This window comes from Diadema setosum, chromosome 19 (genome assembly GCF_964275005.1).
Source record: "Diadema setosum chromosome 19, eeDiaSeto1, whole genome shotgun sequence".
NCBI lineage: Eukaryota > Metazoa > Echinodermata > Echinoidea > Diadematoida > Diadematidae > Diadema > Diadema setosum.
In genome coordinates, this window is record NC_092703.1 from 16441938 (window position 1) to 16462506 (window position 20569).

Below are 20569 nucleotides of genomic sequence, written 5' to 3' on the forward strand. Positions count from 1 at the left end.
GTATCACATATTACAGCTTCATAATGAATGAGGTACACGTATTGTTACTCCAAACTACAGGACAGGATGTCATCTACTTTGTACATTACATACTACTGTACATGAACAGTATCTCTTACAAAAGAGAGAAGGCTGATTCAAGCCATGACGAGCAACAGTCAGAGTCACAGCTTAAATTTTGTTGTTTTGTGCAGCACACTTTCTGCTGCATTTGGCAGTGCGACGTTGATGCACTTATTTCTCCCAACATTTGTCATGTGCCCCAACATTGCATCCAGGACACCAGTGACGGGATCAACGCCTTTTGTTGTTCTTGCGATCACTGCACACATGACATCCTCTTTCCTTTGTACCTGGGAGGATTTTGGTGGCATGTGCTGTACTGACTCACTCAACATTTGTGGTTCCTGGTTGAGCATTGTCATCCAAGCACAGGCTTTCCATGATTTCAGCAGTTAAGTTCTGGCATGTCAGGACATCATCTGTGTTTTGCCTGTACAGCTCGTAGGCATTGCGTAGCAACATGTCCACAAGGTTCCTGAAGATCTTCATCCAGTAACGATACTTAGCACGCTAAGATGATATCTGATAGATCTTTCGATCCATGAGGTCGACGCTTCCCATCCCAGCATTGTATGCCTTCACAACTTCAGGATTCACACGTAGCTGTCCATCTCGCCTTGGTTGGAGATGATTTTCTGCATGGCAGAATGAGGAGAGGAGCAGAACAGGCTTTCGTTGCTTTTTTTTTTTGTCTTTGAAAGCCATCACCAGCAGATGCCCTTTCTGCATGTATTTTGTCTTGCTATCCGCTAGCTTTGCTTCAATGAGTTCGTGTGGAAATCCTCTTGAATTCATGCGAACTGTGCCAGTGAGCAGCGTCTGCTGTGCGAGAAGATCCTCTGCAAGCTTTACCTTCGTGTAAAAGTTATCGGTGATGAGGTGGTACCCTTGTTGAAAGGTGAGCCTCATGAGATGCAGACCCTTGACCATCCTCTGATGCAATATGGAAATCACTACCACTGTACAGCTTGACATGCAAAGCATACCCCGTCTTTGAGTCACATACTTCGAACTTTTTGATTCCAAATCGACAATGTCGTTTGTTGGGGATATATTTGATATACACTTGCCGATTCTTCATTTCTACAATACTTTCATCAATGGACACTGCTGTCCGAGATGGAATGAAGTATTGTTTGTACCGCCTGTTGAATTCCATCAGGACCGGTCGAACCTTACGTATGCCATGGGTCAAAGCCTGGATGACCGCATTCCTTCCTAGTCTCGTTGATGTTGAGATGAAGCATGCGGTTGATCAGGATAAACTTGTTATATGACATGACAGATGGGAAAAAACACTACATGATGTCAGATTCTTCCTACACATCGGTCCCATGTTCAGACACAAGCCAAGATACTTCTTCAGTGTGGCGACAGTAATGTTATACTCCAGCGATGGAATCACAAATGAGGATGGTCCTTCATCTACTGCTCCTTTCGAAGCCAGGAATGCTGTTGCATATCAATTTGTTTCACATACAATCAGTGACAAGAGCTCGTGAGTTAGGAAGAGGAGTAGGTACACGGTGGGGGCAGAGTTAAGTGGGGGGAGGTTTTTTGGACCTGGGCCTCTCACAGTGAAATTAGGGACATCAACGTCATCAGCAGAATCAGTTGTATTTCACGCCAGTCGTCATTATTAGATGCTGTTTCGGAGTCACTGGTGTCATGATCACCTCTCCCAACCAGATTGCAATCGGTTGCTCATTGTCACTGTCAGAATCACTATCTCGGTTGGCATGGCTGGGACCGGCTTGTGCAGAATCAGCACCAGCATATAGGGAGTGAGGGAGGTGAGCAATGGGTTCATCGTCACTCCCAGAGTCCATATCTTCAAAATCTTGACTCTGAAGTCCTTTAAAATCACTCCCATCACTTTCATTGCGAGGATTTGTATCACTGGATCTGCGATTTACATAAATATTCAGAGGAACATTGTCATTACTGTCCGAACCCGACATTACCGAACGAACAATAACAGCACACACGAAGGTCAATATGTGGGACACATGTACAGTCAGTAGCATTTCTTGATAAATCCGATCACGGCGAGAAAAGGTGCTAATATTGCGGATTCTGGAATGTAATACAGTTCCTGTTTTTATGAGCTCATATCACTTAGAAATGTGATAATAATTGCAACCCATCTCTGATACTTAGATTTATCATGAAAGACTGTACAGAAAGACACAGAGTGAGTTAAGCAATTATTTGCATAGATTATATCTATGCTCCATGCTAGATATGACACTTTGCGGGGGGAAATGCTTGGGACAATGCTGCTGGTATCAAACATGAAATATGGATGTATGCTCTTGCATGTGACATTGTGGCATCAAGGAGGCTTGTATTTCAATGACATATGCAACTCTATGATCACATATGTGTGAGCTTACTTCCTCTGGCTGAAATTGAAAGGTTGGGATGCTGCTGGCTTTATACCCAGGTCAAAAAAACAAAAACAAAAAACAAGCAAAACAAAACAAAAGAGTAAAGACCAGTGGCTTTCTAGTCACCTGGTACCCGTTGAAACCAGTAGCCAACTCGTGCCAGTAGAAACCAGCAAAGCCAACTGGTTTCTTACTGGTTTCAATGTGGAAATTGGAATAAAATAACAAATTACCTTTTGAAATACCAGTGTGAAGCCAGTACTGAAAACCAGTAATAGATAGACCAGTTGAATACCAGTAAAAGACCAGCTGCACACCAGTAAGAGACAAATTGCATGCCAGTAGGAAACCATTTGAATGTATACCAGTAAGAGACCAGTTGCATGCCAGTAGGAGACCAGTTGAATACCAGTACGAGACCAATTGAATACCAGTAAGAAACCGGTTGCATGCAAATAGGAGACCAGTTGAATACTAGTAAGAGACCAGTTGAAAACCAGTAAGAGACCAGTTGAATACCAGTTAGAAACAAGTTGAATACCAGTAAGAGACAAGTTGAATGCCAGTAGGAGACCAGTTGAATACCAGACAGAGACCAGTTGAAAACCAGTAAGAGACCAGTTCAATACCAGTAAGAGACAAGTTGAATGCCAGTAGGAGACCAGTTGAATACCAGACAGAGACCAGTTGAAAACCAGTAAGAGACCAGTTGAATACCAATAGAGACCAGTTGCATGCCAGTAGGAGACCAGTTGAATATCAGATAGAGACCAGTTGAAAACCAGTAAGAGACCAGTTGAATACCAGTAAGAGACCAGTTGAATACCAGTAAGAGACCAGTTGAAAACTAGTAAGAGACCAGTTGAAAACCAGTAAGAGACCAGTTGAATACCAGTAAGAGACCAGTTGTAAACCAGTAAGAGACCAGTTGAATACCAGTAAGAGATCACTTGAATATCAGTAAGAGACCAGTTGAATACCAGTAAGAGATCAGTTGAATTCTAGTAAGAGACCAGTTGAATGCCAGTAAGAGACCAGTTGCATGCCAGTAGGAGACCAGTTGAATACCAGTAAGAGACCAGTTGAAAGCCAGTAAGAGACCAGTTGAAAGCCAGTAAGAGACCAGTTGAATACCAATAAGAGACCAGTTGAATACCAATAAGAGACCAGTTGAATACCAGTAAGAGACCAGTTGAAAACCAGTGAGAGACCAGTTGAATACCAGTGAGAGACCAGTTGAATACCAATAAGAGACCAGTTGGATGCCAGTAGGAGACCAGTTGAATATCAGATAGAGACCAGTTGAAAACCAGTAAGAGACCAGTTGAATACCAGTAAGAGACCAGTTGAAAACCAGTAAGAGACCAGTTGAATACCAGTAAGAGACCAGTTGAATACCAGTAAGAGACCAGTTGAATACCAGTAGGAGACCAGTTGAATATCAGATAGAGACCAGTTGAAAACCAGTAAGAGACCAGTTGAATACCAGTAAGAGACCAGTTGAATACCAGTAAGAGACCAGTTGAATACCAGTAAGAGACCAGTTGGATGCCAGTAGGAGACCAGTTGAATATCAGATAGAGACCAGTTGAAAACCAGTAAGAGACCAGTTGAATACCAGTAAGAGACCAGTTGAAAACCAGTAAGAGACCAGTTGAATACCAGTAAGAGACCAGTTGAATACCAGTAAGAGACCAGTTGAATACCAGTAAGAGACCAGTTGAATACCAGTAAGAGACCAGTTGAAAACCAGTAAGAGACCAGTTGAATACCAGTAAGAGACCGTTGGATGCCAGTAGGAGACCAGTTGAATATCAGATAGAGACCAGTTGAAAACCAGTAGCCGGGTTCACACGTACACCAATTAGCGGGATACAAATCTCGAGATTTGCATCGCGATCGTCGTCCCGAGTTTTTTGCACGTGTGGACAGAAAAAACCCGAAAATTAGCGGGATAAGCATCGCGATGCTAATCCCAAGAAATCTTGCGCTGGTTCGTCAATTAGCGGGATAATTGGCCCCGCACTGGTACGTGTGAACGGTCGGGATTAGAATCTCGAGTTTTTATATCCCATCATGCAATGCGCACATCACAACAGCGAGGCCTCTGCGAAGAGGTCCTTCACCTCTTTGGAGCACAACAACAACAGCGCGCGAACTACACCACTGACGCGTAAAAGACAATGGACAAAGGTAAGTGCGCGCAGGCAGTGATAGAGAAGGGCACCCAGTTTGCAGGCTTTGCTGTTATGCCTATCGGCAATTAGCGGGATAATTCGGTACGTGTGGACGCTCGCCAAATTAGCGGGATACCGATCGCGATCGCTATCCCGCTAATTTGGTACGTGTGGACGCTCGCAAAAAAAACTCAGGATGTGCGTCGCGATCGTCATCCCGCTAATTTGTACGTGTGAACCCGGCTAGTAAGAGACCAGTTGAATACCAGTAAGAGACCAGTTGAAAACCAGTAAGAGACCAGTTGAATACCAGTAAGAGACCAGTTGAATACCAGTAAGAGACCAGTTGAAAACCAGTAAGAGACCAGTTGAATACCAGTAAGAGACCAGTTGAAAACCAGTAAGAGACCAGTTGAAAACCAGTAAGAGACCAGTTGAATACCAGTAAGAGACCAGTTGAAAACCAGTAAGAGACCAGTTGAATACCAATAAGAGACCAGTTGAATACCAGTAAGTGATCAGTTGAATACCAGTAAGAGACCAGTTGAATACAAGTAAGAGACCAGTTGAATTCTAGTAAGAGACCAGTTGAATACCAGTAAAAGACCAGTTGCATGCCAGTAGGAGACCAGTTGAATACCAGTAAGAGACCAGTTGAAAACCAGTAAGAGACCAGTTGAATACCAATAAGAGACCAGTTGAATACCAGTAAGAGACCAGTTGAAAACCAGTAAGAGACCAGTTGAATACCATTAAGAGACCAGTTGAATACCAATAAGAGACCAGTTGGATACCAGTTGGATGCCAGTAGGAGACCAGTTGAATATCAGATAGAGACCAGTTGAAAACCAGTAAGAGACCAGTTGAATACCAGTAAGAGACCAGTTGAATACCAGTAAGAGACCAGTTGAATACCAGTAAGAGACCAGTTGAAAACCAGTAAGAGACCAGTTGAATACCAGTAAGAGACCAGTTGAATACCAGTAAGAGACCGGTTGAATACCAGTAAGAGACCAGTTGAAAACCAGTAAGAGACCAGTTGAATACCAGTAAGAGACCAGTTGTAAACCAGTAAGAGACCAGTTGAATGCCAGTAAGAGATCAGTTGAATACCAGTAAGAGACCAGTTGAATACCAGTAAGAGACCAGTTGAATACAAGTAAGAGACCAGTTGAATTCTAGTAAGAGACCAGTTGAATACCAGTAAAAGTCCAGTTGAAAACCAGTGAAAGACCAGTTGAAAACCAATAAGAGACCAGATGCAAACCAATAAGAGACCAGTTGCATACCAGTAAGAGACCGATTGAATGCAAATAGGAGACCAGCTGCATGCAAATAGGAGACCAGTTGAATGCCAGTAAGAGATCAGTTGAATTCTAGTAAGAGACCAGTTGAATACCAGTAAGAGACCAGTTGCATGCCAGTAGGAGACCAGTTGAATACCAGTAAGAGACCAGTTGAAAACCAGTAAGACACCAATTGAATACCAATAAGAGACCAGTTGAATACCAGTAAGAGACCAGTTGAAAACCAGTGAGAGACCAGTTGAATACCAGTAAGAGACCAGTTGAATACCAATAAGAGACCAGTTGGATGCCAGTAGGAGACCAGTTGAATATCAGATAGAGACCAGTTGAAATCCAGTAAGAGGCCAGTTGAATATCAGTAAGAGACCAGTTGAAAACCAGTAAGAGACCAGTTGAATACCAGTAAGAGACCAGTTGAATACCAGTAAGAGACCAGTTGAAAACCAGTAAGAGACCAGTTGAATACCAGTAAGAGACCAGTTGAATACCAATAAAAAAACAGTTGGATGCCAGTAGGAGACCAGTTGAATATCAGATAGAGACCAGTTGAAAACCAGTAAGAGACCAGTTGAATACCAGTAAGAGACCAGTTGAAAACCAGTAAGAGACCAGTTGAATACCAGGAAGAGACCAGTTGAATACCAGTTGAAAACCAGTAAGAAAGAGAAAATGAAAATGAAGAAGAAGGAAGGGGGTGAGGAAAATGCCATATGTGGTGTGAGTAACACGCCAAGGCAAAGTATGTTGCCCAGTATAATAATATGAAGACCTCTCAAAGGATGAAATTATCAATAGTGGTAGCAACAGAAATGAATTATCGGAAGAATATGAATGGGCTGAGCCAGGAAAGATCTTTGTTAATTCTTGTCTGCCAGTTCTTACCTACCAGTTCATGTCTACCAATACTTGTCAACCAGTTCAAGTCTACCAGTTCGTATCTACCATCAGCTCCATCATCAGTCCACCATACCAGCTTCGCACATCATTCTTTATATTAATTTCTTCTACCAAATATCTTTACTACCAGTCACCACTACCAGTCCACTCACCTGCACCTGCACGGGACTTGTTGGTAGAAAAGACCACTCTTCCGGTCCTTGGTATAACTTCAACAGTTAATTGGTAGTATTTTATTTGCAAAATTCTTCACAACAACAGTCCAGCTCATTCCCGGAACGTATGTACACAGTTTACTTCTACCACCGCGCAGACCCGGTCCCGTACCTCTTCCAGGTCTCGTCCCTGCCTGCATACTCTATACAGATCTAGGCTGCTGTCAGAACTTAGGCTATTCTGACCAGTCCCTCCACTAGACCTGCCTGTACAAGGCTCTTACTCGGGAGCTCGACTTAACTCAACACGTAACTAGACGTGCCTACCATATCCGTCCCAACTCGACAACGAAACCAATTCAAAATTGCCGTGTTATATTTCGTTCCATAATTGTTGCCGTAGTTATGCAAATCATACCTTCCACCACTAAAACACCAATTTGTGAAACAATTCTGACCGAAACCCTACAAATGTGGTATCAAAATACTGGTATCTATTACCTCTATCCAAATCCGTAGCCAACTACCCCCTCAATGCCCCTAACTTACGTAATATCCGAAAAACTGACCTAAACCGTGATTTTGGACCTCGCTATAACAACTTATCTACCTACAATGATCGATCATACTTTGATTCGATCGATAATGAAAAATCGATACCCGGCTTACTGTACAAAAGCCATATAGCGGAATTGATCGATTTTGCTACAATATGTACATATATATATACCTATGAAAAGCATGAGAACATTTCTTCTTTTTTTTTTTTCTGGTTTTCAGCAACTTCCATCTGGGACATCTCAAATTGTGTCGATATATATACAGATACATGTGTATATCAGTATATGCATGATTTATATTCTTCATTTGCACCTGGATTTTGTGTATCAGTATGTAGGCCCTATGTTGCAGTGGGGTTGATTTGGAGATTTTTATTTTTCTTCCTCAATTTTTATCTTCTTTCAGTGGCAGAAGACACAGTCGCTTCCTCAAAATCAGAATCATCATCTTCATCATCAACCAACACAGTTCCTAGAGGCGTGCCATTTGAAAACAAATAAAGTTAGAATGAAAACAACATCTCATAAGTGTTAGGACTTAAGATAAAATATGTTTGGTTCAAAAAAAAAAAAAAGATATGTGGAAAGTTGAAAAGGCAGGACAAATAAACAGTCTAATCAGAGAGTTAACTACAAAGGATTTTGTTAGGTTGGCTTATTCTATTTGTTTTGTTTTGTTTTGTTTTGTTTTTTGCTTCAAATATATCAGAATTCATCTTAGATCCGACATAATTTCATGACTGAAAATTTGATTTGTTTTATTCAAATGCACTCTGAGAACACCTTCAAACTACAATATCCTTATCCTTTGAGACAAAGGCTACAATGAGGTTCCTAAGGAATGGGGGGGGGGGGGCGGAGAAACAATTGGCCTACCCCCTCCCCTCCCCTCCCCGCCTCCTGATCGCTTTAAGGCAAGATCACCACCTAGACGTACTACATACGTCAAGCTTGTGAGACGTACAAAGAATGAAGTTCACATCTACTCTAGACTTTACATTAGTTATGCTGAAAATTTTGTTCACGTTTTTGGTCCTTGTAAACACGTTTCCATTAAAAGCTAAACATCAAATTTTCTAGGTAGAAGTCTAGACTGCATAATGTAATCACATGGGTGTGCTGCGTACATTCGTGTGTATTAAGTTGTGATCGTGCACCCGATCGATCCGATCCCAAATTTCAAATAGTTTAGTATAGAGCATCATTGCAGGCTAACAAACTGGTTTTATTACGTACTCTTGACTGGCTGTTTGTAGACATAGTTACATTTCCGTAAGTGCATTAAAAGACCCTTCTTGCGAAAGGATAACTGAAACAGCAACTTTATAAAGAATGTTAACTTTCTGCTATTGAAAATTGGACGCATTCTTCAATATCAAGTCTAGACGCTTACTGAATACTAGAATGCTCTCGGTTGAGGTTCGTGCTTTGTCATTTCTACACTTCACGATTTTGTATGCATGGAATCACACTGCTGTGATGGAGCTGTGCAGACAATAACTAGGTATCATTTCGTTTGATATTAATGCTATTGCTAGATTTGATGGCTTAATTTACACTGTCTGTGATGTGCTGTTTCCTGTATTACTTCTTATCATGGGCAGAGTGTTACAGGCCTAGCTTAAAGAACACTTGAAGAATACAATATGATTTTAATGTAGAAAATTAATCTTATAATCGACCTCTTATTGTATTCCTTTGCTCCGCCGGTACCTCGCGAGAGAAACTGTAGCACAGTAACCGCTTCATTATCACAGGATGCGTCGTCGCCGTAAGGATTTCTCATTTGAAGGAAATCTTGGGGACACATGTCCTTTATCATGATGGAGATAGAACTCGGGAGGCACTGGAGGTGACCCCCCCCCCCCCCCCCCGGTTTTTTGGCTCTCTTTTTGGTAGGGCGAAATCTCCTTTTTTGCATTGATCCAAAGTTTTTTCCACTGATCTTTGATTTGCCCTGTTCTCCACTTTTGTCCAAACTTTGTTTGAAACAACCTTGTAATTTCCTCCCATGATTTCTTCTTCTCTTCGTTTGTTTTGATGTCTGTTTTTTTTTTTTTTTCAGTATGCTAATTCTCTCAGCAATCAATTCCAGTAACGGGTTTCTCTCCACCATCTGCCAATTATGTCCTCTGCTTTTTACTCCGGCCATTTTCACAAGTTTCCCTGGCATGCAGTTTGTGTTATGTAATTTTAGGGTCATACGATGCGAACGTAATTTTTGCGAGCATACATGAAATGGCAAATACCCGACATTTAATACACCGGGGTTTAACGGTAATAATTAACATTTGTGAAATGTATAGCCTAGAGGTGACAAAAATGCCTCCTCATCCTCCTCACCCTCATCCTGCTCAATCTCATCCACTAACTCAATCTCATCCCCACCTCCATCCTCTCCCACACCCCCACCACTCTCACTCTCACTCACCATTACCCCTATCCCCCCCCCCCCCCGTTAGACACTGCCCCATTACTGTCCTGCCACCTGACCAACTGATAGCAGGAAACATGTCTGAAATGAAAAACAACAAAGCAATAATTATAACTAGAAATATCACTGAAGGTAACTAATTTATAAACTTTCTTGGTTTTCATGTTAACTATCATTCTTTTTCTTACCACTTCCAATAACAAACCATGGGTGCATGGTATTGAGTGGAGCGCGACCAATCGTCCAAATACCCCCGATTTTGCCGAAATGGTGCGTTTGGATAAAATTACAAATAGTTATGGTTATCAGTAGTATTAATAATACAAGGCCTTATAATATAATATAATATAATAATAATAATAATAATAATAATAATAATAATAATAATAATAACAATAATAATAATAATAATAATAATAATAATAATAATAATAATAATAATAATAATAACAATAGTAATTATAATAACAGTAATAATAATAACAATAACAACAATACTAGCAATTACATTAATATTAGTAATAATAGTGTGATGCGAGGAGGGGGTTATTGGCCCCTTTGTAGAAATAGATTCTCCAATGAGCCATCCTTCCATTAATTATTAAACCTCCTTTATAACTTAGCTGCCACCACATACTTTCAGGGGTATGAACCCTTATCGAAAGACAAGTGAATGTCAATCAATACAACTCAAGGAAACTTCAAGGAAGTCAAATACAAGGGGAGGGGGGTGTCATTCAGCTAGAATAGCAAACTGCATGCTCAACCAATAGCCAAATGCCAAACTCAGCACTACCTTTTTCAATGCTACAAATGTTCTGATTGGCTAGAGCTGGTACCCTTTAATACATGTGGTAGACATTCATTCTGCGATCTGTGACTGTGACTCTCTCATTGTCCTGTGATCTCCTCAGCATGAGTATGGACCATAGAAACAAAGTTGCCACTGACAGTTGGCCTACCTGCCAATTTCACCTGAACCGTGTTCAATTTAGCATTAAGTTTTGGAATTGTAAGACCAGTATTAAAACACATCGAAACTCACTCTCGCCTTGGAATTCACATCACACGGGACATTAATAGAAAAATATTCCATAGCATCATACTGAAATACTGTCCAGTATTGACATTTCATATCTATAAAATCTGTGTTCCTCTTTTCTAATACTAATAACATTCTTTCATATTGAATCAAAAAAAGACTTGAAACATTTGAGACAGAATATAAAACATCATTATCAGTTCAAGGTCAACGGTCATCAAGACCGCTAGCATCAATAACGATGAACTCCCTTCCAAGGTCATCAAGACCAGAAATATAAAATATCCTCATCTTATCTATTAGGTCATCAAGACCTCTATCATATAATCTAGACATACTTTCAAATATCATGTTTAATAATGTTTGATGACAACCTATGGAAGTCGTAAATACTTACATTCTTTGTAGTACAGATACAACTTCAGGTGAGGGGGGGGGGGGGAACAATCTTGATGAAATCAGCTGATGAAATGGTAACATTTTCATCTTCTGCTTCTCCTTTTATACTCTAGCTACGTGACGGGTTTCATTGTTCATGCTAGGGGCCATCCAGGGTCTATCCAGGGGCCAACCCTGTCTTCCAGTGAGTAAAGGCACCTAAGCCACACCCTCTCTTGGCAAATATAATTCTAAGCATTCATTGGTTAAAAGTAAAATCACGCACGTGCTGGGGGAAAAGGCATGATTTCAAACTAAGCTGCCGCGATCACTCGTGCAGTGTCTGAGCTCAGTAAAATCACTAAAACTGTAGCATATATATTTATCAGAATTCTCTGAATACCCGTAAATTATCACCTTTATGAAAAGATCTTTAGGTCAAATCAAGCCATAACAGGATTTTAAGCATCAAAGTGAGTACTACTTCCGTATCATGTTAAACCTTCGTCGCTATCAGTCCCACGTGTACGAAATCGTGTATGTGAGATTTAATAATATGTACTGTGAAATAGCAGTGCATACAGTGTACTATATGAACAGGGGTGGGGGAAAATAAAAGAGATCAAAAAAAAAAATGAGAGCCATATTCGCCACATTAATGATAAAATTATAAACGTCATAATGATTTTGATGACAATTATAACACTATAGAAACTAACAATACTACTACTACAACTTCTATTCGGCTAAATAATAGCAACAATACTGTGGCGGGCCTTAGATGGCTTTGGTTTGGTTGTTGTTGTGTTGTGGCGCCCTCTTTAGTTGTTGTTTGTTGTTTGGTCGAGAGCGCACTGTCGCCACCACCACAGAATATAATATAAGGACCGAGAGTTATTAGTAGTGTGATGTTGTGTGTTTTCCAGAAAGATTGATCAACTCCGTGGGCGAGATGTTAAGCCCAAATGTCCGAGCGGTAAAAACATATACAGAGTGTAATCGACCTTTCGGAAGCTAATGGTCTCTCGGTGGGGATGAGTTCTTGGTCAAAGTATATGACCGTGGAGGGAAGATGGAATACGCAAGGGGAGGAATATATGTGCAGTTTGTGTGTGTGTGTGTGTGTGTGTATGTAGTAGATGTGTATGTTGTGTATGGGTTGTGTAGTGTGTGAAAATAGAAACTAAGTCAAGTAAGTCGTACACAGAAACAAAGAAAGACACAAGGTTGTAATACTCAGATTTCAGGTTCAACAAAAACAAAAATCAAAGTTTAATCTTTCATTTACAACATTTCAAAATCGCCACTGTTACATACTCATTTATTAATGCATGCCTAAGCCAATTCATAAATTCTAATACCGAACCATGCATACACTTCGTTTGATTGTTCGTGCGAATACAAGTTCTTCTATTTCCCCTTAGTTTCTGACTCGCCAGAATCCCTAACATGACATCTCATGAAACTAATACAAAGCATATCTCTAACTCTTTTTGAATTACCGAAAGATCCCAAAATATAAGTTGAAATTTTACATAGGGACATAAGGGGGGGGGGGTTTAGTTGATATGTAGAGGAGTGAGCAGATGCTCGATACTTGGAGTAGAACTCCAAGAGTCTCCTCTACATATAAGGGGAGGGGGAGGGAGAAAGAAAGTAGTGTGTTGAGGAGTGAGCAGAGAGTAGCTCGTTACCTGGAGCGGACTCCGGGAGTCTCCTGCCGAACTGAAAATTTTTACTGCTTATATAGGCTTTATGCGGACGTCGAGGGAATCACTACGCGGAGGTAGCTACGGTATGCGCTAAGCGCTGAACTTGTACACTCCGTAGATTTTGTGCTAGTTAGACATCGCAAATCTCTTATTATCTCGACAAATGTCACTTTCCATAGTATGGGTTCCGTGTTACAATAAATTATGAGTTATTTACCAAATGACCAGATACATGTAACGAATCAAATTTCTCTAGTATTGACCAGAATCGACAAAATAGCAGTAATTTTCACACACGAAGGATCCAAATCACACGCTGACGTGGCTACGTCATAACAGCGATACGAAGCCAAAGCTCGCATGCAAACTTATATCATTTTGCAAGTTAGCTTCCGAGGAGTAATAAAATTCATATCTATCACCAAATTATTCTTCATGTATTAATATTTCCACCTTATTTTTCTGAAAGATTGAGAATTTAGGGAATTTTGGAAATGAATTAAAATGAGAGCCAAAATATCAAAGATAATGAACGAGGGACGGTCTACACGATCCTGAATGATTACTACGCGGTACGTGCATCCAGTATCGGCAGTGTTTTGGATCCTTCGCACAGGACAAGATATCGTATTCAAACTCCATATTCCTTCATATTTCTGTCAACATGGGGTAAGTTACCACTCAAATATTCGCTACACATACTAAATCCTTCAATTATTAAAATATTCCTGGCCGACAGTTCATAACAAAAGAGTATTCCCTACATTCTTCAATGCCTTATAGAATGTATGAAGTTGCTGAATGCAATGTGCATTAACCGTTTCTATACTTCTAACACGTATCCAAGCAAAACAAATTCAGCTAAGGATAGGTCAACCGTAGGTCATTAGTGCCGTAAACTTCGATATTGAAATACCGACCAATGACTAAATTTCAGATTTCTATTCTCGGATCACTTATGCTATGAGTTATATGCTTGTCGTGACTAAAGCAACTCTAATGACTTCTATGACAATTCACCGCCAAAGTATAAACTTCTAGCGACTTTACAATTCATCTTACATTCTGAAGCAGTGAGAGAAGAGAAGAGATGGAGAGTGAAGAGAAGAAAGTAGACATAGCAACAGACGGAAGGATATAGAGTGAGAGAATAGGTGAAGAAATAGAATAAGGCGCTGCTTCGTTACTGATGAAAGAAATACAAACAAAGAAGGCATGAATAAAACTACTAGTAGAGGACCGTAACGAGGTTGGCTCGTTACACAATGTAGATATATGCTGGTACTTCTATGGCTTTGTACTGACTGTAACACAAGAGAAAAGAAAAGCTAAGTGCAGACTTTTTTGTTTTTGGAAAGGTTACTGTGGGACTAAGTATCTTCACGTAAGACTTAAGTATGTAGTGAACCCACACACACACAATTCTGTTGCCTACTATTATAAATATTAGAGTTTATTAGTTTATCTATTTGTTTTGTTTTGTTTTTTTATTTGTTAAATGTCTTAAAAAGTGAATTGTACTCACCATTTTCTCCGTTAGGAATGTCCCTTGCTCTTTGTGCTCCCTGGCGTAGATTTGTTGCACACTGTTGTTCTGTTGTTACTTCGTCCGATCGGCCTGTTGCCATGTCTTGTAGGTTGTACCAGAATTGAGTTTGTAGTAGTTGTCGTAGCTGTGCTTTGGTTCTGTTTTCCAAATTAAGTTGACGTTGTCTGCTATTTCCTCGTTTGTGAACTGTTCAAATGGACGTCTTTGGAAACAGAGTAATTGTCCCATTTGATGAGTTTGAAGTTTCTTTCCCTATTTATAGTCTTTTGTGTCCTGCTCGTTTGTGTGACCTTTGACCTTGTTATTTTTATTGACCAATGAACTGTTAGTATTTTTGTGGCGTGATGTTGTTTACTTTATTTTTGTCCAATCATGTTTCTTTATTTCTCGTATGATTTGGTTGTCTATTTATAGTAAGTTTTGCGCGTATTTAGTTGTTTTTGCGCGTATTCAGGTTTCTTTTTTCTATTCATAGTATCATATTGTTACATTTAGTTCCGTTGTTTACAATTTTTTTTTTTTTTAGAGTAATCTTTTGTTTCTTTCTTGTTTATTTGGTGGCCCTGAAAAGGGCCTTTTGCGGTCAACCGTCATTAGACTTAAGTGACCTGAGATGTAGTGACCTACATCTTCTCGATTGTTTTGCCCGTTCTGAGTTGTGTTCGGTAGAATCGTGGCCTGAGTGTGGCAAGACGACGTCTTCGTCGTCTCTGCTGTCTGATCTTTTGTCGTCTCAGTTGCCTCTTCTTTTCTTCTTTCTTCTGTTCTTCCTGTTGTGCGAGTTCCTTTCTCTTTTCGCTTCCGATTTTGGTGAAGATGTCTGTGTACCACTCGCGTGCCTGGACTCTCTGTTCTTGCGTTGGCAAGATGACACAGAGACAGTCGACCATCTTTTTCCAGAGACGGTAGTATGCGTTGTACAACGCCTTTGCTCGCCAGACCTCGATGTACATGACGGTTCCGCACTGCCATTTGAATTGTCTCATGTATTGCTGTCCTCCTTCCCAAATGTCCTAGTAGTAGATCATGTCACTCCACCACTCGACGAGTAGTCTGTTCATCCAGTCTTCGATGTTTGCGGATAGATTGAATGGTGCGCTTCATTGAATTGTTTCAACGATTTGGTATGGTATGTTGATTGCAAACTTCCAGAACAGGGTTAGGACAGATAGTCCGTTGTTTGCCCAGTTCTCCATTTGCGCGTTGTTGCACACTGTGCAGTGGCAAATAGGTTGAGAGTCGGCCATTGTGTTGTTTGCTCGTTGAGAGAGTAGAACGGAATGATGTAGAATGTGGTGGTACCTTCTTTTATACTGTTAGTGTGTCACGTGACCTTGTTAGATTTTAAGGAGGAGGACCAGTCAGCGGCGCTCATCGTGTTTCCGCCCGTTTACGGCCCGCAGGGCCAGGCGACGACGATATTTAACAATCTTTCTTTCCATCCTTCATCACGTTCTTATCCGCAACCATAACCTTGCTCCGAGCAGGCCCCTTATGTACTCTCTCGGTCTTCCAAACCTCCAACCTAGTTAATATGACAGTGTCTCTACCTCAGATCCCCAAACGTCCTCCATGTCCTCATGCCAGCAATCAAACATTAACCATTCTTCAGTATAAAAACATTCTTCCTCCCAATCCACTCCTCTGCACCCTACGGTGGGCTTTCATGGCCTTTTCTGCCCCAATTACTCCCTAACATGGTCACTGGTTTGGTGCCACACAGTGCCACTTAGAAGAGATAGCAATTTACATACATTCGCTTATAGCTACTGGCCTCGAGATTCTATCTCCCGGCAACTATGACAGGTAGATTCTTCTCATAAAAACAACTGTCTGTGTTTTCCAACCTGTTCCATAACTTTCAAGAACATTTATAATATAACTATAAAAATTTATATTTTCAACATTGGTATCTAGTGCAATCCTCACATAAAAATGTGAACCATCACTATAAAAATGAACCACTCTCCTTAATACTAAGTGAAGTGTATCAATCATTCTGTCGGGGGGGGGGGGGGGAACACCGGCAGGCATAAAGGTCCAAATTCTCCAACTAGCACGGTGGCTGGAACCCAGGTTGGTACAGATCCTCTTGCTTGCTTGCCAGACTCCAGCCTAGATGCAGGGATGATACTAAGATCACGTTCACAAGTTGATGAAAAATACAAGTTATGCCTATTCGGCAAGTAAACACCAGGCTCTGTATTGCTAACACCATGTATCATCTTTCGACTGTGCTTATTCAGCACAAAAACTGTTATCCATGTGCAGGATTTCACTCCAGATGGGTTGACAATACTCAGAGTCAGAGTTGAAAAGGGGGGGGGGGGGTAAGGGGGGTGTACATACTCTGTACTTGCGCCAAGCATCAATACTGCTGAACAGTGTTAACTTATCGAGGGAAGATGCATTGTAATGCATCCATACATGTGATACTTGCATGTTAACACATCCTTATACAATTCCTATTTATGCCTTTATAACATACTGACTTCTGCTATAGATTCCTATAACACACATTTGTTCCATAGTAATCTTACCACAATACCTGGACTTTAATACATCATAACCTGTCTATACCAATGTACTGTATGGTAACCATGCCAAAGAATACCAACTTAACCAGTACAGTAGATTCAATTATTCATCACTTGTTTCCTATTGAGGTATGCTTTACCACTTCGAACTAAGTTCTTAATGTATGGCAAAGTTTCTGTAAATTGGTATTACATAATAAATTCATGATTTACTAAGACCACAAAAAATGTTTCTGCATTCAAATTCAAAAGTATTGAAATTCACATCTACTGAAGATGAGCCATGTTGTGTTCTGAAAGATTATTATATTGTATGAAAAATCCGTAGTCAGAGAGAGAAATCTATCCATGTTCCCCTATCGTGGGATCCCCGGATCCCAAATTTGCACCTCTCTTTGCCCTCTTCTGTTGTCTCTGCTTGGTCTCATCTAATATAAATGAATTGAATCATGAGACAATAAAACATATGACTGAATACAGTATCTCAATCTTGGTCTGTATATAAATTGTCTTCTATCACTCAGTCTAAGTTGTTACACTTTGGTCACTTTACTATTGAAATCCTTCTATGCTATCATTGCCAACAACATTAAAACCATTCTTAATTGTCAACAACATTTAATAGACATTATCAAACCAAATACATCAGTCGCTGACATATAATATAACTCTATGAGGCATAAAAAGAAAGCAAGTTAGACTTACAGTGGATGGAGGTTGAGGACGATTGATAAGAGAACTGGTGTGACTAAAGAAGTGGTGCTGATGAGAGTGCTCGCAGAAGTGAATTTCCCGAAAAGTGACGAATCAAGCTTCCCGCCGGCCTTATATACGGCGATCCTGCCCGCTCATTGGCTAAAAATCCCGTAATTAAGCCCTTTGTTATACTACGCCCCCTACGTTCGCGTTCAATATCACCAAGACAACTAACAGGTTGCACATCTAATACACAGGGGAACCCACGAACTACAAACGGGACAGTCGGGATTCTGACTATAAATCAAGCTTAATTATTCAGGATACACATCAAAAACAATAAATTATGGTAATTTAGAAGTATGAATACCTCTCAGCTTGACCAGCTACGGAAACGGGTATTGTACGCACCTTTGATTCATGTGACAAGTTAGGGTTCGCTAAACAATCGCAACTTAGTCCCACATACTGTAATCTATGGTGTTATCGGTACCTCCTACCTACAATGTGTAAAATGAATGTGTAATGTATCACGATCGTAATTGTGGATAAAATCTAAAGTCTGCACTTAGAAAAAGATTTTTTTTTTCTAATGTACTGGGGGGGGGGGGGTATTCACCACAATATCAATAGTTATGTTGTGAAAAATTATTATTGTGTTGAAAATCCATAGTCAGAGAGAGAGTCCAAAAGTCAAAAATATTATAATAAATCTATCCATGTTCCCCTAGTATCCAGGGATCCCCGGATCCCAAATTTGCACCTCACTGTGACCTCTTCTGTTGTCTCTGCTTGGTCTCATCTAATATAAATGAATGATTCATGAGACAATAAAACATACGACTGAATACAGTATCTCAATCTTGATCTATATATTTGTCTTCTATCAGTCTAAGTTGTTACACTCTGGTCACTTTACTATTGAAATCCTTCTATACTATCATTGCCAACAATATTAAAACCATTCTTAATTGTCAACAACATTTAATATCATTATCAAACCAGATACATCAATCACTGACATATTATACCATAGCTCTATGAGTCTACAAGACATAAAAGCAAAGCAAGTTAGACTTACAATGGATGGCTGATGAGGATGTTTGATAGTAGTAGAACGGTAGTAGAAGTGTGAATGCTTGCTGTGAGAGTGAATTCCTGAAAAGTGACGAATCAAGCTTCCCGTCGGCTATATATACGGCGATCCTGGCCGCTCATTGGCTAAAAGTCCCGTAATTAAGCCCTTATACTACGCCCCCTACGTTCATGTTCATTATCACCAAGACAAGTAACGAGTTGCACATCTAATACACAGGGGAACCCGTGAACTACAAACGGGACAGTTGGGATTCTGACTATAAATCAAGCTTAATTATTCAGGATACACATCAAAAACAATAAACTATGGTAATTCAGAAGTATGAATACCCCTCAGCTTGACCAGCTACGGAAACGGGTATTGTATGCACCTTTGATTCATGTGACAAGTTAGGGTTCGCTAAACAATCGCAACTTAGTCCCACATACTGTAATCTATGGTGTTATCGATACCTCCTGCCTACAATGTGTAAAATGAATGTGTAATGTATCACAATCGTAATTCTGGATAAAATCTAAAGTCTGCACTTAGAAAAAGTAAAAAAAAAAAAAAAAAAAAAAACATGGGGGGGGTATTCACGACAATATGTTTGCTCTAAAGATAAATAACATTATATAACCTGATATCCTTGAGTAGGCATAACATAATGTTAATTGAGTTAAACACACAGTACATATTACTAGAAATCACAGTGCATTGCTGTTTGGCACCAATATGCTTAATGCAAATGAAGTACAGCAAATTAAGTTTTTTACTTGAATGTTAATGGAAGAATAGTGCAGAAGAATGGTGTCAATTAGTACATTACTGTTGTTCATCATGCTTTTAAACAGTGTGCACATGTTCAATTTTCATTTTCTAATCGGCAAGAATGGTACTCTCTCTCCAGCTCCAAGATTTCCATTCGTCTCTGGTGCTCTCTTTGCAGAGCTGACATCAGGAGAGCGTGCTCCTCCCTGATGCATGCCATCTTAAGGTTATGCTCCTTTTCTGCATACTCCTCCAGTGTGGCCTGCATGGTTTTAGTCGGGGATGGAGATCGGGTAGGGGCTGCTGTCCTTTGACGTTTCCATCCTGAAGTGCTTTTGCAGAATGACTTGTTAATAGTATATCAGTGACTTTACTCTTGATCAGCTTAAAAGGGATTTACGTTGAATCATTTCTTTTAAGATGAGAAGTGAATTTCATTTCAGAATTTTAATTTTAGTCTTAAAATAGAGCAAAGTAAGACAGGAAGGGCACTAGCCACCTGATTGGCCCCTCTCCCCATCTATTGCTCTTTTCACTGCACATCATTCTTACTCCATTCAGCTTGCTTGTCTCTTGCTCCTGTTGGTTAGTGACCTATAGTCCCAAAGACAAAACACCGCAGCTGGCGGGCATAGTATGCTTCTGTCACCAATGGCTGCCTTTGGCAGAGGTTGGTTCTGCATCAGGTCAAATGATATGATGAGTGTTTATTTAGAGTAACTTCTGGAACTTTTGTGCACCTGTCCTTTGAACAAGAAGTTCAGTGACAAGTTCTTTTCTGCGTCGGTCATCCCTTTCAGTCTTGATGCGTGCCTCGATCGTG

At 40.3% G+C, this 20569-nt stretch overlaps 1 protein-coding gene across 1 annotated transcript; it reads right to left on the minus strand.

The window, feature by feature from the left end:
* Positions 1 to 573: 573 nt before the first annotated feature.
* Positions 574 to 993, minus strand: LOC140242304 (uncharacterized). The gene has a single exon (XM_072322047.1). It carries the CDS (start codon positions 991 to 993, stop codon positions 574 to 576), a length of 420 nt encoding a protein of 139 aa, XP_072178148.1.
* Between the last annotated feature and the right edge of the window lie 19576 nt (positions 994 to 20569).

Excerpts from the sequence above, each read along its gene's own strand:
- LOC140242304 (XM_072322047.1), bottom strand. The coding sequence starts at position 993 with ATGGTCAAGGGTCTGCATCTCATGAGGCTCACCTTTCAACAAGGGTAC.